This window comes from Caretta caretta, chromosome 4 (genome assembly GCF_965140235.1).
Source record: "Caretta caretta isolate rCarCar2 chromosome 4, rCarCar1.hap1, whole genome shotgun sequence".
NCBI lineage: Eukaryota > Metazoa > Chordata > Testudines > Cheloniidae > Caretta > Caretta caretta.
Genome location: NC_134209.1, coordinates 95,900,266 through 95,926,313, shown reverse-complemented (window position 1 = coordinate 95,926,313; position 26,048 = coordinate 95,900,266). Strand labels below are relative to the sequence as shown.

Below are 26,048 nucleotides of genomic sequence, written 5' to 3'. Positions count from 1 at the left end.
TAAAAGTGTTGCGGCATGCCTCAGCTTCATGGTCATGAAAACCATTTGCTGCTCACTGTTGTCAGCATTAAATCGAAGAGAGGTACTGAAGCCCTGAAATAAGGCTTTTTTTGGGGGGGTAAAGCTTCAGGATTTATTACACAGTAACTCCTCCGTCAACGTTGTAGTTATGTTCTTGAAAAATGCAACTTTAAGCGAAATGATGTTAAGCGAAATGATGTCAATGCAACTTTAAGCAAAAAATGCAACTTTAAGCGAAATGATGTCAATTTCCCCATAAGAATGAATGTAAATGGGGGGGAGGGGGTTCGGTTCCTGGGAAATTTGTTTCACCAGACAAAAGACATATACATATACATTATACGTTTTAAACAATTTAAAACAATTTAATACTGTACTCAGCAATGATGATTATGAAGCTTGGTTGAGGTGGTAGAGTCAGAGAGTGAAAGAGGGTGGATTGTCCGGCTGCTCCTCTTGCTGTTCTTTCCAAAGTGCCAGGGGATGCTCAACCCACAGCTCTGCCCCAGGCCCATCTCCACTCCAACCCTTCCCCCAAGGCCCCACCCCACTGTGTCCTCGCTCCTCCCCCACAAGCCTCCTGAATGCCTCGAAACAGCTGATTTCTGCAGGCGGGAGGCACAGGGAGGGAGTGGGGAGTTGCTGACCTGCGGGGTAGGTGGGAGACGCTGGGGAGGGTGGATAGGATAGGGATAGCTGATAGGGGGTCTGCAGGCCCACCCTGGTTCCAAGCCCCCACAACCAAACAACGTTATAAGCAAACATTGCGCAACTTTAAATGACTATGTTCTCTAATAGATCAGCAACATAACAACGAAACAACATTAACCGGGACGTCATTAAATGTGGAGTTACTGTACCTAAGTCCATTTGTATTAACTTTAGGATAATTCAAAACTAGAGAGTATGTAGCAAGTACACTTAGCATGTATAAAGTTGCAGTGGAACCTGTCCTCTATGTAGCTCTTGTGCAGCCTAATCCTGTAAAGTTATGGAGCTATAGATTACCTCTCTCCTGTGGAGTTTTTAGACTCCTCAAGAGAAAAAAAAATAGCTTCCTTGAAGTTTGGTGTGCACCTTATAAATATATTATGCTTGCAAGAGAAATTACCATAGTTTGCTTTCTGCTATGACGAATTTGGCTCCATAAAAATATGAGTTTTAGATCATCTAAGTGAAACACAAACATTCCATTTTTAGACTGTTTATAAACACTGGTTCAGTGATGTCAAGTTATGTGCTTAGAACGATGTGCTAGGACTCAGGAGATCTGGGTTCCATTTCCAGTTGAGACATTGGGCAAAGTGACTGTGCTTCAGTTTTTCGTTCTGTAAAAATCCAATATTGGAAAATGCTTTGAGCTCTACTGATGAAAAGCACTACATGAGGTATAACTATTATTTATTTATTACATATGCCTTAGTCCATTGAAAAATATTCATACATAAGTAAAGACTCTGTAAGAACTAGGGCTCAAATTAGGGTTCAAATTTTAAATATTTAACAATAGGAATCACCTTTCTCACTCTTCACATAACATTTGTTAAAACCATATATTTATTTATATATTTTAACTGTGTTACTCTTCAGTCCTTAAGTATGTCTCCTTCATGCAGGGCTGTTGCAGAATTCCAGCAACACTTTTGTTTTTGGTGACCTATCCTTTATTAAAAGATACCTTAGGATGGAACTACTTTGTTAGGCTGAGAAGTTCTTGTGCAGTTCACATGAAAGTAATATTAAATTATTTCCATGTACCTCATATATGATACAAGGTGCAAAACTGGATATCTACATCAAATGTACCTTCGATTTAGAAAAGGTATGAAGTAAAATATAAAGGAATTATTTAATTAAAAGTTTGACTAAATTGAATGCTAAATGACACTTTAATTACTAATGGGGGGGAACACATACAGTTGTTTTTTTTGGCCTTTTAAATTCCAGTTCTGCTATTTTTCATTTTTCCATTGGTTTTATTTTTTGGTTCAGACTAAAATCTGACTTCAGGTATGCACAATAATGTTCAATCCTTCCCAGTACCTACATGCACAGATTGGAGTATTTTTTAAGCAGTCACCTGCTTTTGGACTGGGAGCATTGTGGAGGCACTGTAATCACTGATTGAAAAAGTATTGCCTCCCTTTCTAGCAACCTCTTGTGGTGGATGTTTTTCCACAGGGAACTTTGTGTAGGTCTCATTTGCTAGAGGGAAAATTACAACAATGCAGGGGCCTTTGAGGTATTGGAGAAGGGTGTTGTGGGTGGGTCAGTGAGATGGTCTGGCTACAAAACGATGGAGGAAGAAGGGAGAAAAAATCTTTTTGAGTTTATTGTAAGTGTCTTTAAAAAAATTACTGGAGTGGCAGTGCTATTATTTGGCTGCATCTATTATCATGGCAATAAGGGTCACTCGATTAAATTAATAGGCAGGAGGTTTAATACAGACAAGAGAAAGTACTTTTTCACACAACGCACAATTAACCTGTGGAGCTCATTGCTATGGGATGTTGTGATGGTCAAAAATATAGATGGGTTAAAAAAAGAACTAGAAAAGTTCATGGAGGACAGGTTCATCAATGGCTATTAACCAAAATAGTCAAGATACAACCCCATGCTCAGGGCAGCCCTAAGCCTCTGACTGCCACAAGCCAGGAGGCAAGACAGGGTGGATCTCTCCATAATTGCCCTGTTCTGTATACTCCCCTGGAAGCTCTGGTACTGCCCACTGTGTGACTTAGTACGACAGCTCTCATGTTTTTATGTTCTTATCTGTGAAACTAGCTTTCTGAGTTGGTAACTCAGGGTGAGTTCAAAACATGTTTCAAAAACACCTGTGCCTAACTCTCACTGAAAACAAGGCACCTGACTACCTTTAAAAACTGGCCCTCCGTACCTAATTTGAAAGCTTTCTATCTGTATCCTTATGACCAACTTTATCTTTGTCTGCTCCCTTTTGTTCACTCAGCTGGTGCCTGAACTCATTCAATGTTTACATTTTGCAAGAAAAAGTTCCCTAGGCATATAAGTTTCTGCCTCTCGGCATGTGCAGTGCTGCCTTGGGCAGGTGTCTGGGTGCCTATCTCATACTTAAACCCTAACTTGATCCTCAAACCAGAAGAGATAGATGTTGCCCCATGTATTTTGCCTGCAGTGCCCGATCCAGAAGCAGGATCTGAGCTGCCTAACGCCACACAAAACAAGCCAGGCGGGGAAGGGAGGAGGCCTTCCTTATAACCTTTTCCCATCAGGTTAGGGTATTTACCTGGAATGTGGGAGATGCTGATTCAGCTTCCCATCTGCCTGATGAGAAGAGATTCAACTGGGCATTCCCACCTCTCAGCTGAGTACGCTCATTACTGGACCATAGAGTCATTCTCATTCTCTCTCTGGCCCTACATATATATAATTTTTTAATACAAAGAGGAACAGCTTCAACAAGCGTAATTGAGAGACCTGTATGAAACTACCCCATATTCCAGTAATTAAGACCTGAGAGGTGGGAGATTCCCTGTTCAAATCCCTTCTTCTCATCAGGGGACGGGGGGATTGAACAAGGATCTTACATCACAAGTGGGTTCCCTAACAACTAGGCTAAATGTTATAATGGAGGATGACTACTGGTTGTCCTCATGTGGTGTTAGGAGTGTGTGCTGCTCTTTTTGCAAGAAACAGTTTATGCACTTAGAAAAGGAGTACTTGTGGCACCTTAGAGACTAACCAATTTATTTGAGCATAAGCTTTCGTGAGCTACAGCTCACTTCATCGGATGCATCCGATGAAGTGAGCTGTAGCTCACGAAAGCTTATGTTCAAATAAATTGGTTAGTCTCTAAGGTGCCACAAGTACTCCTTTTCTTTTTGCAAATACAGACTAACACGGCTGTTACTCTGAAACCAGTTTATGCACATGACTCCTGGCTGTGGATCGCAAGCAGATTGGACTTGGGTACCTAACTCCATGAGATGGGTGGAGATGAGGACAAACCCCCTTCATTGGCATCTCCCATTGGTTATCCTAGGCAGCTCCCAGCCTAGCATAATGTCTTTTATAGATCCCATTCTCGAGTGCCTACCTCTCCCCATGCATTGTATAGGGAGACTAGGTGCCTAACTCAACTCAGGGTTTGTGGTTTCCAGTGATTTCCAGGGCACTTACAGGTTAGGTGTTGCAATGCTGAGCACTGCAATGCCTAAGTTCCTTTGTGAATTGGGCCCTTAATTACTTTCTCATGACTTTCTCTTATTTCTGTAACTCAAGATATTTGTTTAGGTCAGATTGTCCCCTTTTGGTTTGTGTTGATATAAGAGACTTATCTCAAAAAAGTTATGACTTTCTTCTGTAAAATGCCTATTTCCTTTTGTTGAATGTGCCATGAATTATGGTCTAGTTTGCTAAGTACTGACACTGAATCCAAGGAAATACTTTATATCACAACCAAATATACAGTATAAAAATGCAATAACCTACAAAGGTGTGATCTCCCTATTTTTATTTTGTACAGGTGTAGATTGAATTGTTCACTGAAAATAAAATCTTAAAGCATTTCTAAACCATCTTATCTAAACATCTACAGCAGTTCTTAACTATCATGATCTTGACATATTTTACTGTTATTCCCAGGCTGAATTATTTTATGTAGGGTAGACCCTGTACAAGACAGAACAAAAAGGCAGTTCCGACCTCAAAACGTTTGCAATCTAAGTATAAGACAAGAGACCATAGGTAGATAGAGACAGGGGAGTACAAGGAAACAATGAGATTGTATTGGTTAGTGTGAAGGGGTGGACAAACCCCACACTGGCTCCATGGGAGTTAAAGGATAATACTGGACCCAGGTAGCCCCTCCCCTCCAGACCTGCAGAGCAAGCTTAAAGGGAGAAATTCAGCTCAGAAGTGGGAGGCTGGGGAGGAAGATAGACCTTCCTGGACAAGGGTGCCAAAGAAGCCTCCCTTTGAGGAACAGGACTGCATACTGAGCCCAGTTGGGGCTTAAGGTTTAGTTTTTGTTTGTTTTTTTCTTTTTCTTTTGTTACCTTATATTGGACTGGGAGCTCTGGGGGGAGACAGATGGTAGGAAGTGACCGAGGGAGGGTAACTCCGAGGGCAATGCAGGATGCTGGACACTACTGACTCTCATAGGGCCCTAGTTCAGAGCCTGGTGGAGTGAGAGGACCCAGGCTCCCCTACCTACTTCCACTGCTGCAGGAGGGGGCACAAGCGACATGGCACTCTTACTCCATGTCTGATAAGAAAAGGGCAAGGACATTGCAAACCTGAGGGGAAGCCAAACCCATCCTTGGGTGAGGAACTGGACTGAAAGGCTTTCCTGCTGAGAGGCGATACTGTGTGTGCTACCCAGTAAACCACCTGACCCTCTGAGGGCTCTGTTACATTTGGCATGATAGGCAGTGGTCTCAGCACACTAGTGGCCCAGGCATTGTCAAGTTTTTTGTAGGCATCACAGCAAAGGAGATTTTAAAGAAGAGATTTGAAGGAATATAGTGAAGTAGCTTTGTGGATACTTACAGGCAGATCCTCCCAAGCATGGGGCAGCATAGGAGAAAGCACAAAGGTGCTTGTTTCTTATCAATATTTGATAATAAAATAATCTTCATATCAATTGAGAATTACATTATATGTTCTATTAATAGTTGTTGATGTGGCTCTACTTTTAAAAGATACAGATATGCTCTAAATAATGTAAACATTACCATATAGTAGGCAATCACATATGCAATATAAATAACTCTTCTAAAAATATTCTCCATTAAAAAGTGTATCCAATAATAAGCTTTGTGAATTGTGTAATACAAATATCTCTAAAATATCTACATCTGATTCACCAGTGTCTTACTCCAGTTTTCTGCCAGTGAGAGTCAATTGAAATTAATAAAATTATGGTGTAAAATTGGAGCAAAGTGGTAGAATAATAACAGTGCTTTTAATTAGTAGGTTCAAAGTACTCTACAAAAGTGGTATCATTGTCTCCATTTTATAGATAGGGAATCTGAGAGGCAGAGAGATGACATGCCAAAGGCAGAGATAGGAATAGAATCGAGATCGCCAGAGTCCCAATCCAGTCTTAATCTCCTAGTTCACACTGTCTCTCTATTAGGCTTTATTGCTACAATATATGCATTTTGATATAAAGTATGTAGATGGGCAGGTCCTCAGCTGGTGTATTTTGGTAGAGCTTCATTGAAGTCAGTTCAGCTACACCAATTTACACCAACTAAGGATATGGTCCAGGGCTTTTTATTTCAATCGTTTTCACCTCAAGTGACCTCTGCACCTTCTATGTGGTCTTCAAGTTATCCCTTCTTTCTGAGCTATAGTCATTCCAGAATCTTTCTCCCATAACACTCAGGGCAGTCAACCAGAACTATCTGTCCATAGGTTGCAATATACTAGTACAAACAAAAGGAGGGAATGCTTTCAAGGCCTCCTAGATAGCTCCCTTCATGTCTGCTGACATACTACTTGACAGTTGCTCTTCCTTCCTTTATTTTACAACAAAGAAACACTGAAAACACTTTATTATCAAACACTGAAAAACAATCTGTAAAATAATTTTTTACATTTGACTGATTACTCAAGCATGTTTTACATCCCTTTATCTATATCTCAGCTTCATTTGATCTCTAGGTAGCTGACCTTCCAAGTAGTCACAGACCTAATGAAAAATTGGAACTGGCTTTGACACATAACAGTAATTCTCAGTTTCTGAGGTACTGTACAAAATCTAGATGACACAAGGCAGAATACATGATTGTATTTATTATTCGGGTAACTGCTTTTAAACTTGAAATGCTAGCAGAAGCAGCTACATTTTGTTTACAAATCCACAATTTTGTGGGGGTGGCGGGAGTGAGATACTATCCATTTTCCTTATAAATTAGTATTAGAACTGCTTAGAAGCCTTCCCTACTTTAGCTGCACCACAACAACCACCAGCGGCAGCAGAAGGTTTACTCCAGGGATTTCCATTTAGACTGAGGAAGAGGGGGAAGAATTAAATAGTTTGTTTATTTTATTTTCTGAAATTAGGGGTTGGGCTAGGGTCAGAGAGGAAAGAGGTTCAAATTTAGTGAATTTACGGGTGTGTAAGGGTTCATTTGGGGGATGGATAGGTGGTTTGGTGTGATTAAATGATAGCTTAATCAACTGCCTTCCTTTTACATCATCCCCACATTCCAGCCTCAGTAGGAGGACCAAAATGATCTGGGTATTTTTTTCTTGTTTTTTGAGGGTAGGAGACATATCCATCATGGAAGCGTTGCCCTTTTAGGATAAATGGCCTGGGTGTAGGATTATTTAGGATAAATGGCCTGTTGTACTGGAGAATATTTAGGGAGTGATTCTGAAGGTAATGGCTGTGAGGTTTTGGGGTGTTATTGGTAAAGGTGTTTGGGAGAGTGAATAGTCTTCTTAGTTTGGCTTTGTAGACAAAGGATCTTCAATGCAGGCTAGTATTGAGGTGTGGCAGCTATGACCACTCAATAATCACTGCAGAGGGCCAACAGAGTTGAAAAATGTTGCTGTGTGTAGGGAATATGGTAGTATTGTATGCAAAGAATTAATTGTGGGTGTTTGGATTCCTCCGTTCCTATATTCATGTATGGGAGGAGACAAGTCAGAAAAATACCTTGTGAGGTCAAAATGCATAATTTCTGTTTCACTGGTTTTACCTATAGTTAAGGACAAAAATCCCAGTTTTAGCTTCATGCTGATAGGTGGAAGATCAGTGAATTTCAACAGTCCATGATTTAGTTAGGATTTTTGCCCCCCAGGCTTGCCTGTATTAGCAAAACGTGGCTGGATGTTACCATTTTACTGGTTTGGGCACAGTTGGGTCAAGCGAGGTATTCTGTACAGTATTAGCCTAAAAAAGACAGGTGAAGATCTACTCTGCATGATTTTTGTATGGAGCCTGAAAAGCTGGAAGTTTCCTGCACCCAGGCTAGATTAATTACAGTATGTTCATTTTGTGCTATTCCCAGGATGCATTTAAGTTGGCATAAGTTCAGGAGAACCAGCTGATGTGCTGCAAATTATCCGTGTGAGTTGCTGACCCACCTTGGAGGTACCAAGGCTAATAGCAATCAGTGATTTTAACATGTGTATGGATGACAAATTGTTGGAATGAGCTTTGGATTTCACAGCCACTATGATGACCATGAAGAAATTCCAGGTGGTTCCTGGTTCAATGCTCACAGATAGTCTAGTGTTTGGTTTGGGACTAGAAGTTAGTCATTTAGGGCTAGATTTTTAAAGGTATGTAGGCACCTAAAGATGCAGATAGGAGATTAATGGGATTTTCAGGAACACACAGGTGATTAACTTGCATTGAAATAAATGGGAGTTAGCTGTCTAGGCACTTTTGAAAATCCCACTAGGCACCTGCAACTTGAAAAAATCTCGCCCTTGGAGTTTGGCTAATATTATAGACCAACTCATAATTCCTGTGTTTTTGAGATAGTGCCCTTCCTATCATGTTGGGGACTAGGGACCAGTTTTGGTGGTCTGCCATTAAAGATTAATGGAACTGAAGCCTTTCCAGTAGACCCTCAAGGCAGTAATTATTCCTTAAGCAGCCCATTTTGAAAAGAGTCCAGAATATCCCTAATTCACTGACCTTCTGGGCATGCTGCAAGATTATCTATTTACCCAGGCTTTTGGGGAAGAAGGAGCACAATTTGTGGTAATGAGTGTATAATACGGATGTTGGGTTCAAGCCTGATCAATTATTTTCTGCAGTTTGAACCAGTTCAAAATTTTTTGTGATTGGATTTTTAAAGTATCGCAGAAGTATTGAGAGGCCTAGAATAGGTGCTTCATATATATCTAAATTGGTAAATAGTTCTGACATTACACTTCAATTTTTAACAAAGCCTTAAAAATCAATATTTAATTAAAGGTTTCAGAATAGCAGCCATGTTAGTCTGTATCCGCAAAAAGAAAAGGATGCATCCGGTGAAGTAAGCTGTAGCTCACGAAAGCTTATGCTCAAATAAATTTGTTAATCTCTAAGGTGCCACAAGGGACTATTTAGAAAAGCTGGACGTGCACAAGTCCATGGGGCCGGACGAGTTGCATCCGAAAGTGCTGAAGGAATTGGCGGCTGTGATTGCAGAGCCATTGGCCATTATCTTTGAAAACTCGTGGCGAACGGGGGAAGTCCCGGATGACTGGAAAAAGGCTAATGTAGTGCCAATCTTTAAAAAAGGGAAGAAGGAGGATCCTGGGAACTACAGGCCAGTAAGCCTCACCTCAGTCCCTGGAAAAATCATGGATCAGGTCCTCAAAGAATCAATCCTGAAGCACTTGCATGAGAGGAAAGTGATCAGGAACAGCCAGCATGGATTCACCATGGGAAGGTCATGCCTGACTAATCTAATCGCCTTTTATGATGAGATTACTGGTTCTGTGGATGAAGGGAAAGCAGTGGATGTATTGTTTCTTGACTTTAGCAAAGCTTTTGACACGGTCTCCCACAGTATTCTTGTCAGCAAGTTAAGGAAGTATGGGCTGGATGAATGCACTACAAGGTGGGTAGAAAGCTGGCTAGATTGTCGGGCTCAACGGGTAGTGATCAATGGCTTCATGTCTAGTTGGCAGCCGGTATCAAGTGGAGTGCCCCAAGGGTCGGTCCTGGGGCCGGTTTTGTTCAATATCTTCATAAATGATCTGGAGGATGGTGTGGATTGCACTCTCAACAAATTTGCGGATGATACTAAACTGGGAGGAGTGGTAGATACGCTGGAGGGGAGGGTTCGGATACAGAAGGACCTAGACAAATTGGAGGATTGGGCCAAAAGAAATCTGATGAGGTTCAATAAGGATAAGTGCAGGGTCCTGCACTTAGGACGGAAGAACCCAATGCACAGCTACAGACTAGGGACCGAATGGCTAGGCAGCAGTTCTGCGGAAAAGGACCTAGGGGTGACAGTGGACGAGAAGCTGGATATGAGTCAGCAGTGTGCCCTTGTTGCCAAGAAGGCCAATGGCATTTTGGGATGTATAAGTAGGGGCATAGCGAGCAGATCGAGGGACGTGATCGTTCCCCTCTATTCGACATTGGTGAGGCCTCATCTGGAGTACTGTGTCCAGTTTTGGGCCCCACACTTCAAGAAGGATGTGGATAAATTGGAGAGAGTCCAGCGAAGGGCAACAAAAATGATTAGGGGTCTGGAACACATGAGTTATGAGGAGAGGCTGAGGGAGCTGGGATTGTTTAGCCTGCAGAAGAGAAGAATGAGGGGGGATTTGATAGCTGCTTTCAACTACCTGAAAGGGGGTTCCAAAGAGGATGGCTCTAGACTGTTCTCAATGGTAGCAGATGACAGAACGAGGAGTAATGGTCTCAAGTTGCAGTGGGGGAGGTTTAGATTGGATATTAGGAAAAACTTTTTCACTAAGAGGGTGGTGAAACACTGGAATGCGTTACCTAGGGAGGTGGTAGAATCTCCTTCCTTAGAGGTTTTTAAGGTCAGGCTTGACAAAGCCCTGGCTGGGATGATTTAACTGGGAATTGGTCCTGCTTCGAGCAGGGGGTTGGACTAGATGACCTTCTGGGGTCCCTTCCAACCCTGATATTCTATGATTCTATGATTCTAAGTACTCCTTTTCTTTTTATTTAATTAAAATGTATAAGCTCATCTAATAAGAGTTGAATGTAAACTTCAAAGCATAATTAGAGTGTATGTATGTATACACAGAGGCAGCCAAATACTAAAATCTGTGTATTGTTAAGCAATGTGAGAAGCAAAATTCCTAACTAGATATGTGTACTAACATTCAGTAAAATTATGACCCAAGCTTAAACAAATTTAAAGATGACATCAGGAGAGAACACAGTTTTAATTGTAATGTGAAACCTTTGTATACTACCATAAGATAAAAAGAAAAGGAGTACTTGCGGCACCTTCGAGACTAACAAATTTGTTAGTCTCTAAGGTGCTGTAAGTACTCCTTTTCTTTTTATGGATACAGATTAACACGGCTGCTACTCTGAAACCTACCATAAGATACTTCCATGTGTCATGGTTGGGGTTTTGGAAAAACTTGGTGTAATGCATCATGCACATTACTTTCAAGGGATGAGACTAATATATGTTTAACCTAGTGTTTTAGTAGTAAGGCTGCAGTGTATTTGTAGAACAACTTACCTGGACTACAAACCACTCTCCGCTGGTGAGAGAAAGAGAGATTTTAGTTTTCTGACAGTTCCAAAATATCAAAAAGTAAGCTCACATTGAACAAAACCTTTTGGGTATTTTTAACTTGTTCTAAAAGATAAAGAAAATGAAGGGCTACATTTGGAAAACAGGAGGAGGTGATTTATAACCATTCGTCCAGTAGTTAACGCAATCACCTTGAATGTGGACAGCCTAGGTCTGGAGCAGAGTGCCTAAACCACCAGGCTATTGGCTGCCTATTCTAGTGTGGGGCTCTCTCAATCTTTTCTTTTGAAGCTGTTCCATTTTGTATAAATAAATATTCATTGGAGCAAGAATTGGAATGTAGGTGTTCTCCCTCCCAGGTGAGTGTCCTGAGCACAAGGCTATAGAGTCATTCATTTTTGCTCTCCCCCCTCAATGACTGTTCAAGTATTTTATAAAAAGTGGAACAGCTTCAACAGGACAGAGTGAGGGAGACCCCCTATAGAATACCCAGTAGCCTGGTTGTTAGGGTACTTACCTAGAAGGAGTGAAGATCTGGGTTCAAATCCCTGCTCTGGAGTGGAGATTTGAACCTGGGTCTCCCACATCCCAAATGAGTACCCTACCCATTGCACTAAAGGTTATAAGGGGGATGACAGTGCCCCTACTTCCATTTTTGTGAATAATGCCTAGATCCCTGTGTGAAATCTTGCCTGAAAAAATATTTCATTTTGTTAATGTTGAAATGATTCATTTTGACTTTTTGGAAAAATGTTCTTTTTTTTTTTGTTTTGACTGAAACAATTTGCTGGAATATACATGAATTCGCAAAATGTTTCAGTCAACCTAAATCTGCTTTCTGACTGAAAAATAGTTTCATCTGAACAATTTTGCCCAGCTGTAATGTATATATGTGTAAAAAAAACCTCTAATTTTTCAAGCTTGACAAATGAAGGCTCATTAGAGTTGATATGACATGACACTTTTTTTGTCTCTAGGTTTGATTTCCTACACAGAATATCTGTTTCTCCTTTGTATCTTAACAAGTAAGTATTCTGAAAAAAACTCACTGCAATTTTGTGATTCTGAATTTATTGCTATACATTAGAATATTTTATGTTCACTTAAAAATTATATAAATTATATGGGAAAAAATCACATCCATCTTTTCCATATAACTTGGTCACTGTATTATCCCAGGGTAATCTCGTAACGTTTCAATTGAAGTGTTGTATTACATGGGCACCCTTTACTGAAAATGAGAGATTAAGGATTATCAGATGAATTGAACATCAGTTTGTAGTGTATAATCTCAGTCCTCTGAAATTGCTGCATAATTGTTAGATAAATTTATTAAAGTTTATAAAGGACTTCTGAAGATGGAGAGAGATAATAAATTGTAAATATTATTTTTCAATCTATATATGATATCCGCTTACATAGTTTTAGAAAATCTGTTAAAACTGAGCCAAATATTTATTGGTAAACAACAAACACTAACAAAATTAAATATTTGTTTTGTCTTCCACCTGGGAAAACAATATAGAAGAATGTAGAAGGTTTAATTGTTTGATTGTACTAGAGTCAATTATGTATAGTATAGATTTTCCATAACTAACACAATTGTTTGAGATTTTAGATTTGTAAATTAAAGATTTACGAACTAGTTTTAGAAGTTTTGTTAACTTCAAATAATAGGCTTTTAAAACTGTCATCTATTGGAATTTAAAAATCAAACACAAGAACCACAACAGTGCTTCATTTATTTGGGCATTTCATGCAAGAATTCTCAAGTGTAAGCATGGAATCATATACACAGGATTGTATGTGTCAGAACCCAGTTCTTTTTAATCCAGACTTTTCAAAGAGGTTTATATGAGAAACTGATACCTCAGATGTAGAGCTAGAGGCTCTTCTTTCATAAGAAGTTACGGGAGAAGAAAACCCCATACTCTACATAAGCTAAAAGCTGTTTACAGGGAGAAAGTTGTATCCATCATTGAGAAAGAGGTCGTGGCAGTGAAGTGGTCTATGGACTGCCTGAGGTACTATTTGCTGAGGAACCCTTTTTCTCTGATCACAGACCTCCCTAAATGTAGCCCTGGAAGGCACCCAGTGCAGACAGCAGCGGCCCGACAGGCGCCTGGCACTGACTCGTAACTCGGCAGGGGCATTGAAGACCCGAACCCTAGTGTGCCCGGCAGGGACTGAAGCCCCAGCGCTTCCCAGCAGGGGCTGAAGCTCTAAGCTCCGGCGTACCTGGCGGGGCTCCATTTAGGGAGGGCAGGGCAGCACTTGCCCCCCCAGTTATGAGTCAGCCCCAGCAGCCAGCTCCTCCAAGCCCACCAGAACACAGCCAGTCACTCCTCTGCCTGCACTACACCCCCCACACACACTAACTGCTCACAGCTCCCCCAGAGCTTTGTGGTCTGGTCAAAAGCCTCTAGTGATCTGGATTTTTCCCACAGTCCCCCTGTTGACTACCCTTGCTCTAGAATATTTTGGCTGAATTTGTTTTCCATTACAAATAATATCCATAAAATGGACTAATGTCTGACCAAAAATGAGATTCTTTATTATAGGTAAGAAGTGAAGTGGGAGGTGCCTTACCCATTTTTTGACTGAAGGATAAAATAGTTCAATTGTCCGAATGGTAGACGTTAAACTGGAATTTTCGAAATCCAAACAACTGAGGTTATCAGCTGATGCCATTTTTATGTAACTATGGCAGAGTAAGAAGCGGGCTTTGGTCCATCATTGCATAGGGCCACAAGTAAAGGCAAGAAATTATTACTAAATTGAATAATTAATAAGCTTTGGAGTTCAGGCTAATATGACTGAGTTTTCAACTTTTCCTTCCAAGTGCTCAAAAGGACCTACTAGAATAATGGTGTACATGTGGAGTAAATGCAAACATTGCATACCTTTTAGAGACATGGAATATATGGCCATAGGACTGTGCTTTAAATCATAGAATCGGCTTGTCAACTGTTCCTCTTGCCAATATCAGGGAACATGAGTATGGATTGTTTTAGTTGGTAGCTTTAAGACCTGACCAAGGGCACATAGCAGCATCTCTTTAATCAGTGGGAGATCTATTTTTTTTCCACCCAAACTTTTGGCCAGTCACTTTAATAAAAATGTCATTTGATATTTTAAAAGGAAAATCATATTGGAAAATTCTCTGAAGGATTCATTTAACATCTTAGTCATCATTTTTTCTCTAGTGCTGCCTTGGCATTTAGAAGTTGAAAGGAAATGGTATTCATAATTCTCTGAGCCTCTCTGGTTAATAAAAAGAAAAGGAGGACTTGTAGCACCTTGGAGACTAACAAATTTATTTGAGCATAAGCTTTTGTGAGCTACAGCTGAATGCATCCGATTAAGTGAGCTGTAGCTCATAGAATCATAGAATATCAGGGTTGGAAGGGACCTCAGGAGGTCATCTAGTCCAACCCCCTGCTCAAAGCAGGATCGATCCCCAATTAAATCATCCCAGCCAGGGCTTTGTCAAGCCTGACTTTAAAAACTTCTAAGGAAGGAGATTCCACCACCTCCCTAGGTAACGCATTCCAGTGTTTCACCACGCTCCTAGTGAAAAAGTTTTTCCTAATATCCAACCTAAATCTCCCCCACTGCAACTTGAGACCATTACTCCTTGTTCTGTCATCTGCTACCACTGAGAACAGTGTAGAGCCATCCTCTTTGGAACCCCCTTTCAGGTAGTTGAAAGCAGCTATCAAACCTCCCCTCATTCTTCTCTTCCGTAGACTAAACATCCCCAGTTCCCTCAGCCTCTCCTCATAACTCATATGTTCCAGTCCCCTAATCATTTTTGTTGCCCTCCGCTGGACTCTCTCCAATTTTTCCACATCCTTATTGTAATGTGGGGCCCAAAACTGGACACAGTACTCCAGATGAGGCCTCACCAATGTCGAATAGAGGGGAACGATCTCGTCCCTCAATCTGCTGGCAATGCCCCTACTTATACATCCCAAAATGCCATTGGCCTTCTTGGCAACAAGGGCACACTATTGACTCATATCCAGCTTCTCGTCCACTGTAACCCCTAGGTCCTTTTCTGCAGAACTGCTGCCTAGCCATTCGGTCCCTAGTCTGTAGCGGTGCATGGGATTCTTCCGTCCTAAGTGCAGGACTCTGCACTTGTCCTTGTTGAACCTCATCAGATTTCTTTTGGCCCAATCCTCCAATTTGTATAGGTCCCTCTGTATCCTGTCCCTACCCTCCAGCGTATCTACCGCTCCTCCTAGTTTAGTGTCATCTGCAAACTTGCTGAGGGTGCAATCCACACCATCCTCCAGATCATTTATGAAGATATTGAACAAAACCGGCCCCAGGACTGACCCTTGGGGCACTCCGCTTGATACCGGCTGCCAACTAGACATGGAGCCATTGATCACTACCCGTTGAGCCCGACAATCTAGCCAGCTTTCTATCCACCTTATAGTCCATTCATCCAGCCCATACTTCTTTAACTTGCTGGCAAGAATACCACGGGAGACAGTGTCAAAAGCTTTGCTAAAGTCAAGGAACAACACGTCCACTGCTTTCCCTTCATCCACAGACCCAGTTATCTTGTCATAGAAGGCAATTAGATTAGTCAGGCATGACTTTCCCTTGGTGAATCCATGCTGACTGTTCCTGATCTATAAGCTCCTCTAAGTGCTTCAGAATTGATTCCTTGAGTACCTGCCCCATGATTTTTCCGGGGACTGAGGTGAGGCTGACTGGCCTGTAGTTCCCAGGATCCTCCTTCTTCCCTTTCACTCACGAAAGCTTATGCTCAAATAAATTTGTTAGTCTCTAAGGTGCCACAAGTACCCCTTTTCTTTTTGCGAATACAGACTAACACGGCTGCTACTCTGAAACCTCTGGTTAATAAATTACTGGTACTTTGGTATACCAAAATGTTCTATTAGCCTCTTAGTATTATTTCCAAGTCATTTGATACTTTGTCCTCAGGCGAGACATTAATTCTTATAAAAGTCAGTGGAGTTATACATAGGGTGAATGTGTCCCCTTATATTTAATTGCCAGGCTTTTGAAATATAATAGAGCTCAGTGGGACAGGGGAGAGTGCATGTTTGTCACCTTTTATTTACCTAACATAAGTAATACAGTGCTAAACAGAAGAAGGCTTTACAGCTCTTGGTTATTCCTTGTCTTGAGATTCTGTTAGTTGCCTTGTCCCTATTTCCCTTTTCCTTGTATCCTCTAAATCTATTTCCTTGTTAAATCTGTTCTGTGAGCGATATCTTAAATTTCATTTGGTTGCCCCGTTTGTTCTTTTTGCCATAATTCACAGGATACTAAATTGTTTGCTTGCTTCGATATTGCTAGATTTTTAAAAGGTTTATTGCATAAGCTTCTAAAATAGCCTGGCTTTTGAATTCTATTGTTTAATCTTTACTAGTCTTTATCTGTATTCTTTTAAGATGTCATTTCTTCTGGCTGTTTCCAAAGCTTTTAAAGACAGCAATGAGTGATTTGTAGGGTATTTTAAAAGATAGCCTGTTTACTCTCTTTCACAAAGATAAGGTTGTCTTTAGGACCGTCACTTCTCACCTAACGCTGTTCAGGGATTTCACCTTGGTCAGTATGTTGTTTCTCGTATTGTCCTTAGCAAGTTCTTGTTCCTGGATAGTAGAAGCCAGTTTTTATAAAACTGAATGGTAAGAAGTTTTTAAGTTAAAATTTGGATGATATTTCATCATTGCAAAAATCTTATAATTTTGTGGGGGGCTTATTAACTAATTTTGATGGGTCATGCCTTTCCTAGCAAAAGTTGTACAAATGTATTGGCTGTGTGTATTTTTGCTGAAGAAAGCTGGCTCTGAATTAAGGTGCATTGTGCCAGCAATATGGTAGTCTCTATTTATCTGACATTCCAATCAACATAATTTGCAGATCAGAAGTGTGGAATCAGATATATATCTTTTCAGAATCGCTATTTGGACTTCAGTGCCACAACGGATCCTCACTTCAATTAAGCAGTATTGTAAAAATATTTTTCTTAAATCTTCTAATACTGTAAGCACATAACCTCCCCGCCCCTCGCCACCCACCCACAGAATGGGTTTTGCCTCAATTTCCACAATGACTCTGGGAGGAACATTGGCCCTACCCCTAGGAGGTGACAACAGGTAATAGCCATGTGTGATTGCTTCTCCCTCCTCAATACCAAACCACCACTGCTCCAAGATGTTTTACCCTTTTTCTTTCTTTTCTTTTTTTTTTTTCAATCTGTGAACTTTGAGGTTTGCATTAAGCTTCTGAAATGTTGAAAGTGAAACAAATGTCTAAGGTGAGATCCCTAGCTGCTGTAAGTCAGTTATACACTGTTTATATGCACAAATATACTGATATACACTAGTTGAGGATCTGATCTAAAATATTCAGTTTATATTCATAAAGGTTAAACTTTTATCATCACTTTTTGCAAATAATTGACAATTGTATTCTTTTTCTGGCAGAGCCTCATGCAGGTTTTAAAATAGCTTTCAACATGTTTGATACTGATGGCAATGAGATGGTCGACAAAAAGGAGTTCTTGGTGGTATGTATATTAGATATTGCTCTTTGATCAGTTTCTGAGTATTTTGACATAATCTTGCTATCATTCTATTTTTATGTTTAAATTCTGTATGACAATGAGAGATTGCATAAAATGGTAGGTAACTGTAAATGTCAACTATTTATAATGGTGCATAGATGTACTGCATGCTGTGCTTTGAAGTTGAATTCCCATTTCCCGTCTACTGTTTTTGTTGTTGTTAATAAATTTCTCAAATAAAATTCCTTTTGGGCTAATATTGCCACAGCTGTGGTCAGCAGTTACTTGAGCTAGGCACACTTTGGTATAACAATGAGAGAGCTTGTGGCAGGATGTTCTCCAGGTGGCCTCTTGCCTTTGTTTATTTCCCCACTTGGTCCAGAATAACCTGAATCTGTTAACTTTCATGACATGCTACAAAGCTAGTCTATTTTGGGGACCATTTGGAGAGGCTCTGAGGTGGAATTGAGATATTGCTGTGCTGCTTAACCCCATCATATCATTAAGGTCCCATTTCATCAAAGCGCTACAATGTTGTGTAAATCATATTGATTTCAAATGCAGGCTTACAGTGAAGCACATGCTAAAGTGATTTGCTGAATTGGGCCCTTAATAGTTTTATTACACCTGGATGATGATGGTGGCAAGGCTGACTGGAGTCTGGATAATTTGTACTTTTAAATAATGGCAGGGCACCTAGAGCTTTTGGATTAGGTGTTGTGACAGATATGACAATTTCCTGCAATATCTTGGGGAGCTCTTACTGTATTGCGTGTGTCATTGTGGGCCAGGGATTGTATGTAATTCCATGCGGGAGAGTAACTACAGCCCTCAAGGAACTAAGAACAGTGGAGTGTGATTGGGTACTCATTCAGGATGTAACACATCCAGCAGGCGGCAGGTTTGTATAATTTTTGGTAGTGCCCAAACGGGTCCAAGCCCCCCCACACACACACACGCGCGCGTGCACACACCTGCCTTGTAAGCCAATATATATGTTTTAAAATAATGTAAAAATGTGAGGGGTTTGGGGTATGGGAGGGGCTCGGGCAGAGGGTTGGGGTGCTGAGGGGAGGGCTGCAGGGTGGGGCTGGGGATGAGGGGTTCACGGTGCAGGAGGGGGCTCAGGGCTGGGGCAGAGGGTTGGGGTGCAGAGGGGTGAGGGCTCTGGCTTGGGGGTGCAGGCTCTGGGGTGGGGCAGGTATGAGGAGTTTGGGGTGCAGGCAGGCTTCTCCGGGCTGGGGCCAGAGAGGAGGACTCCCTCCAGCCCTCCCCCCCACTGGCAGCAGCGATCTCCAAGGGAGGGGCCCCTTCTCCACTCCTGGCAGCACATTCACCTCGCACCATTGTCCCTGCACGTGCTCCTAGAGCCCCTGTCAGATCCAGGAAGCCCCCTCACCTCTGCTGTGGTGGGTGTGGTAGGTGCGTGTGCGCCTCCTCCCCTGCTGCTGCCCCTCACTGTAGCCTCACTGGGGGTAGGGAATGGGGCTGCCCCTTGCCCAGTGTGGGGCAGGAGCGGTGACTGCAGGTGGGGGGGGGCCTGTGCTGGTGGATGGTCCCACTGGAAAAGGAAAGGGTCTGTCCGTCTAAGGCGGAAGGGCAGGGTCAGCCTGCCCTGACACTAGTGGATGGGGGGGCGCTAGGACCCTGCGGCGGCAGTTGGTGCCGGGAGTTGGCAGAGTGGAGCGCAGCGCATAGCTGCCGGGGACAGCCGCCCGCTTGAGGCAGGGATGCTATGGGGTCCAGGGGAGACGCATGGGGGCATCAGGCGGGGGGCAGGGGACCTTCAGGGGAGGCGCACAGGGGGCAGCAGGTAGGGCCGGGGGAGAGACCTGGCCCCATACATTGGTGGAGCCAGGCCCCTCGGCCCTGAATATTGCTGGAGCATGGGTATCATGGGCCCATATTACTCGCTGCCCCTGCTAGTTCAAAGTGGATTCTCCAGAGGCCAAAGTCAAAGGAAGGACTTTAGATAATTAACCTGAGTTTAAGCTGACTCAGGGGCTTCGTTATGTTCCGGAAAACAGACAGGACCTTCTGTCCAAGAGAAGGGCCCCAATACTTGGAGAAGGGTTGGAAGGACTGACACCAACTAGGGGTGATCTCTGTTAAGCTTATTAGCATGCATGTAGGGTGTTGTTGTTGATTTTATTGTTTTAATATATTTTCTCTGAAATGATTTTTTACTTTACTACTAAATGTGCTTGCTTAAAAAGAGTTGTATTGTAACTTAACTGTGGCTAATTACGCTGTTTATAGACTCTGAGGAGAAGAGAAAGCAGGCCTGCTGAGGCAATCTGCATTGGTGGGGAATTGCCAGTGTAGGCAGGAAACTGTGCAGCCTGGAAATACCCTGGTCAAGTTTGAGAGATGCACGTGTCTCTGCCCAAGAGAGTTGATGGCTGGGGAGCCGGAAGCCTGTGAATACTTGCCCTTGCTCGACCACAGGGTGAGATTACAGGTGTAGTTGCCCTGAACTGAGAGAGGTGTACCTTTGTTATTTTACAAATCTAAATAAATATTTTTCAATCTGTAGTTTAGCCCAAAGGTGAATTTTATCTATTTAGTTGTATTTTATTGTTTGAATGAAGTCCAGAACTATTGGGTGAATACCTTCTAGTCCTGGTGACTTATTGCTGTTTAATTTATCAGTTTATTCCAAAACTACCTCTATTGACACATCAGTCTGGGACAGTTCCTCAGATTTGTCACCTAAAAAGAATGGCTCATGTGTGGGAATCACCCCCAGATCCTCTGCAGTGAAGAGTGATGCAAAGAATTAATTTAGCTTCTCTACATCAGCCTTGTCTTCCTTGAGTGCTCCTTTAGCACTTGGATCATCCAGTACGCCCCTGATAGTTTGGCAGGTTTATTCCTTCAGATGTACTTTAAAAAAATGTGCTGTTAGTTTTTATGTCTTTGGCTAGTTGCTCTTCGGATTGGTTTTTTGGTTTTTGGCTTTTTTCCTCTACCTTATTGTATATTTTACACTTGGCTTGCCAGAGTTTATGTTCTTTTCTATTTTCCTAAGTAGGATTTGAGTTCTGATTTTATAAAGGATGTCTTTTTGTCTCTAACTGTCTCTTTTTACTTTCTCCAGCCAGGGTGGCATTTCTGTGGCCCTCTCACTGTTTTATTTTTATTTGAGGTACACATTTAATTTGAGCCTCTATTACTGTTTTTTAAAATAGTTTCCATGCAGCTTGCAGGCATTTCAGTCTTGTGACTCTTCCTTTTAATTCACATTTAACTGGCTTCCTCATTTTTATATGGTTCCCCTTTTTGAAGTTAACAGCTACTGTGGTGGGTTTTTTCGGTATTTTCTCCCCTACAATGATATTAAATTTAATTACATTATGGTCACTATTACTGAGCGGTTCAGCTGTATACACCTCTTGGAACAGATCCTGTGCTTCACTTAGGACTAAATCAAGAATTCCCCTCCCTTTGTAGGTTCCAGGAGTAGTTGTTCCAAGAAACAGTCATGAATGATGTTGAGAAATTTTATTTCCGCATCCCATCCTTAGGTGACATGTACTCAGTCAATATGGAGATAATTGAAATCCCTCATTATTATTAAGTTTTCTGTTTTCTGTAGCCTTTCTAATCTCTGACAGGTTTCAGAGTAGCAGCCGTGTTAGTCTGTATTTGCAAAAAGAAAAGGATGCATTCCGATGAAGTGAGCTGTAGCTCACGAAAGCTTATGCTCAAATAAATTGGTTAGTCTCTAAGGTGCCACAAGTACTCCTTTTTTCTAATCTCTGAGTATTTCAGAGCCACCGTGTCACCATCCTGGTCAAGTGGTCTGTAGTACAGGCTGAACCTCTCTAGTCCGGCACTCCCTGGTCTGGCAATATCCATGGTCTGGCATAGGCACCGACTCCATGGGTGTTCTGGGGCTGGAGCACCCACGGGGAAAGATTAGCGGGAGCGGAGCATCTACTGGCGCCAAGCCTCCCCCTTCTGCTCCCCTCCCCCTTGCCACTGTGTGCCAGTGGCCCCGCGCTTACCAACTCCACCTCCTCCCTCGCAGTGCTTCCGAAGCGCTGCAAACAGCTGATTCACGGTGTTCAAGCTCCGGAAGAGAGGGGGAGGACCTGGGGCCGGCGGCTGGGACCCCGGGTGAGGGGCTGGTGGCTGGGACCTGGGGCCAGCATCGGAGCCCCTGGGCGGGGGGCCATGCTGGATGCAAAGCCTGGGGGTGCTGCAGCACCCCTCACACCCCTACTTCCCACGCCTATGGAGACCTGCTGGAAGTCTGCATTGACCTCCCATGGTTCGGCAAATTCTCTGGTTCAGCACTAAGGTCCAGAGGGTGCCGGACTAGAGAGGTTCAACCTGTATATTCTTACTGCTATAATCTTATTATTCAAGCATGGAATTTCTATCTATAGAGATTCTGTTGTACTGTTTGATTCATTTAATATTTGACTCTTGCTTTCTTTCACATATAGTGCTACTTCCCCACCAGCATGACCTACTCTCTCATTCCTGTATATTTTGTACCCTGGTAATACTATGTCCCACTGACTATCATTAAGGCTAAGATTATGTCATCAAAGTCATGGCATCCATGACTTCTGTGACCTCCATGATATTTTCCACCTCAGCCCCAGGGCGGCGGGGCTGGAGCTGTCAGCCGGCAGGAGCTCTGGAGATCTGAGCCGCCATAAGTGGTGGGGGCCCCTGCAGCTACCACCCCTCTGCGGAGGAACCTGGAGCTCTGAGCTGCAACAACTGGCAAGGAGATCATGCAGCTCGCAGCTGCTGCGGGTAGTGGGGGGATCTGAAGCTCCCAGCCACCATGGGTGGCAGGGGGACCCAGAGCTCTCAGCCCCTGCTGGCAGAGCTCCAAGCCACCAATCTTGAAGCTCCAAGATGCTGCAAGTGGCAGGGGTCTCCCAGAGCTCTTAGCCACCATGGGAAGCAGGGGTCCCGGAGCTCTGAGCCACTGTGAGTGGCAGCAGCCCCTGCAGCTTTCAGCTGCTGCCGGCAGCAGAGGGATCTGGAGCTCTGGGATCTGGAGCTCTGAGCTCTGGAGCTGCCGCGGGCGGTGGAGGGCCCCCAGAGCTTTTGGGCAGCAGAGGACCTGGATCTCTGAGCCACTGTGAGTGGTAGTGGCTCCTGCAGCTTTCAGCTGCCCTAGGCAGTGGGGGGATCCTGTGACCTGTCCCTGACTTTTACTAAAAATAACCCTGACAAAATCTTAACCTTAATTATCGTTGTTCCACCAAGTTTCTGTGATGCTTATTACATCAATATCTTCATTTAGTTCCAGGCACTCAAGTACCCATCTTATTATTTAGACTTCTAGAATTTGTAAACAAGCACTTATAAAATTTGTCAATATTTAGTTGTCTGCCTTCTTGTGATGTAAATGAATGGGACTCTTTTTTTGTTAGACTGTTTGTTTCTCTTCAGTTTCTTTCAGGACTTTGTATGCTTTTTGTCTGCTCTTTGTCTGATCTCCGCTCTTTCTAGGATATAGAGTATCCCCTTTTCTAAATCCTGCTCTCAGGGATGTCTCTATCCAAACCACATACTCGTCCACACCTTTTAGCTTTTTCCCAGCCGTTAGTTTAAAAACTTCTGTATGACCTTTTTAATTTTGCATGCTAGGAGTCTGGTTCCATCTTGGTCTTACGTAAAGTAACCACAAGAACATAAGAACGGCCATACTGGGTCAGTCCAGAGGTCCATCTTGCCCAGTATCCTGTCTTCCAACAGTGGGCAATGCCAGGTGCCCCAGAGGCAATGAACAGAACAGGTAGCCATCAAGTGACCCATGCCCTGTGGTGCATTGCCAGTTTCTGGCAAACAGAGGCTAGGAACACCATCCCTGTCCATCCTGCCTAATAACCATTGATGGGCCTCTCCTCCATGAATTTGTCTAATTCTTTTTTGAACTCTGTCATAGACTTGGCCTTTACAACATCCTCTGGCAAAGAATTCCACAGGTTGCCTGTGTGTTGTGTGAGGAAATACTTCCTTTTGTTTGTTTTATATCTGCTGCCTATTAAGAAGAAATCTGTAATATAAAAATATAATGAAAAGATTAAATGCCTAATTCAGCCTGTAAACAAGTTAAGGCAGCCAAGCCTAATGAAATTCACTCTAGGGGCTTAAGGAACTAGCTGAAGCCGTCTCAGAACCATTAGCAATTATCTCTGAAAACTCATGGAGGATGGGTGAGGTCCAAGAGGTACCTGTCTTTAAAAAGGGGAACAAAGAGGACCTGGGGAATTAAAGACTAGTGAACCTAACTTTGATACTTGGAAAGATACTGGAACAAATTATTAATCAATTTGTAAGCACCTAGAGGATAATCGGGTGATAAGTAATAGCCAACATGAATTTATCAAAAATAAATCATGCCAGACCAACCTATTTTCCTTCGACAGGATTACTGACCTAGTGAAGGCACAAACATGTTGTACTTTGACTTTAGTAATATATAACATGATAGTAACATGATATTCTCATAAGCAAACTAGGGAAATTTCATCTAGATTAAATTACTTTAAGGTGGATGCAAAATTGGTTGAAACAATGTATTTAAGAGTAGTTATCAATGTTTTGCTGTCAGACTAGGAGGACTTATCTGGTGGGGTTTCACAGGAGTCTCTCCTGGGTCCCTATTTAGTATTTTCATTAATGAATTGGATAGAGGAGAATAGAGTATGCTTATAAAGTTTGCAGATGACACCAAGCTGGGAAGGGGTACTAGCACTTCGGATGACTGAATGAGAATTCAAAACAACTTTGATGAATTAGAGACTTGATCTGAAATCAACAAGATAAAATTCAATAAAGATAAGTGCAAAGTACTTCACTTAGGAAGGAAAAATCAAATGCACAAATACAAAATGAAGAATAACTGACCTTGCAGTAGTACTGGTGAAAAGTATCTGGGGGTTATAGTTAAGGCTACAATTTAGTCATGGGTATTTTTAGTAAAAATCATGGACAGGTCACGGGCAATAAACAAAAATTCCTGGCCCGCTGCTCAGGGAGCGGGGGGCCAGGGCCAGTGGCACCAGCTGTCAGCAGCCGCCGAGCAGCAGCTGCTCCAGCTGCCCTGGGACTGCTGCCAGGGGCCACCAAGCAGCAGCTGCTCCAGCTGCTCTTGGGACCACTGCTTGGGTAGTCCCTGGGCCAGCTGCCTGGGGCCGCCCAAACAGCGGCTGGTGCAGCTGGCCCTGGGGCCACTCAAGCAGTGGCCGGTGCGGCTGGCAGCAGGGCTGCCTGAGTAGCTGACTGGAGAGCTGCTCCAGGAGCGGCCAGTGTGTCTGTCCCCAGAGCCACCTGAGCAGCTGGCCCCAGGGCCAGCCACACTGGCCGGTGCAGAAGTCACGGAGGTTGCGGAAAGTCATGGAATCTCTGACTTCCGCTACCTCCGTGACCAACATGGAGCCTTCGTGATAGTGAACGACAAACTGAGTAAGTCAACAATCTGATGCAGTTGCTAAAAAGGCTAATACCATTATGGGGTGTATTAGCAGTAGTGTTGTATGTAAAATATGTGAGGTAATTGACCTGCTCTACTCCTCACTGGTGAGGCTTCAACTGGAGTACTGTGTCCAGATTTTGGTGCCACACTTTAAGAAAGATACACACTGGAGAAAGTCGAGAGGAGAGCTATAAAAATGAAAAAGGTTTAGAAAACCTGACCTGTGAGGAAAGCTTTAAAAAACCACTGGGCATGGTTAACATTGAGAAAAGAAGACTGAGTGGAGGACCTGATAAGTCTTCATACATGTAAAGGGTTGTTACAAAGAGGATGGTGATCAGTTGTTCTTCATGTCCACTGAATGTAAGAGAAGAAGTAATGAGCATAATCTGCTGCAAGGGAAATTTAGGTGAGATATTAGGAAAAACTTTCTAACTATAAGGATAATTAAGCACTGGAATAGGATTCAAAGGGAGGTTGTGGAATCCCCATCACTGGAGGTTTTTTAAAAAAGGGTAGGCAAACACGTGTTGGGGATGGTATAGGTATACTTGGTCCTGCCTTAGCACAGCAGGCTGGACTAGATAGTTCCTTGCAGTCCTACATTTCTGTATTTCTAAATGCAACTTCATTGATGCAGTGGCACTGCACCTATTTGCACCAGGGCTGAATTTGGCCACAGGTCAGATAGATGACCACTTGACCCCTTTTAAACTTTTCCACAGTACCTTTCCATTAAACAAAATTCAAATACTGCAAAGTTGAAAGTAAAGCTAACAACAAAAGTAACCGTATAAGCTTTACAAATAAAATGGCTTTCTGAACTGTAATATAGGAC

The 26,048-nt window shown here is 42.6% G+C and overlaps 1 protein-coding gene across 11 annotated transcripts in view; it reads left to right on the top strand.

Moving 5' to 3' along the window:
• Positions 1–26,048, top strand: part of MICU3 (mitochondrial calcium uptake family member 3) — a 153,335-nt gene that overhangs the window by 71,528 nt on the left and 55,759 nt on the right. For all 11 annotated transcript variants that reach the window (XM_048848154.2, XM_048848153.2, XM_048848149.2 and 8 more), the window contains 2 exons: positions 12,185–12,232; positions 17,681–17,763. In XM_048848154.2, coding sequence (XP_048704111.1) covers positions 12,185–12,232; positions 17,681–17,763 — 131 coding nt within the window. The remainder of the gene's footprint in view (positions 1–12,184; positions 12,233–17,680; positions 17,764–26,048) is intronic.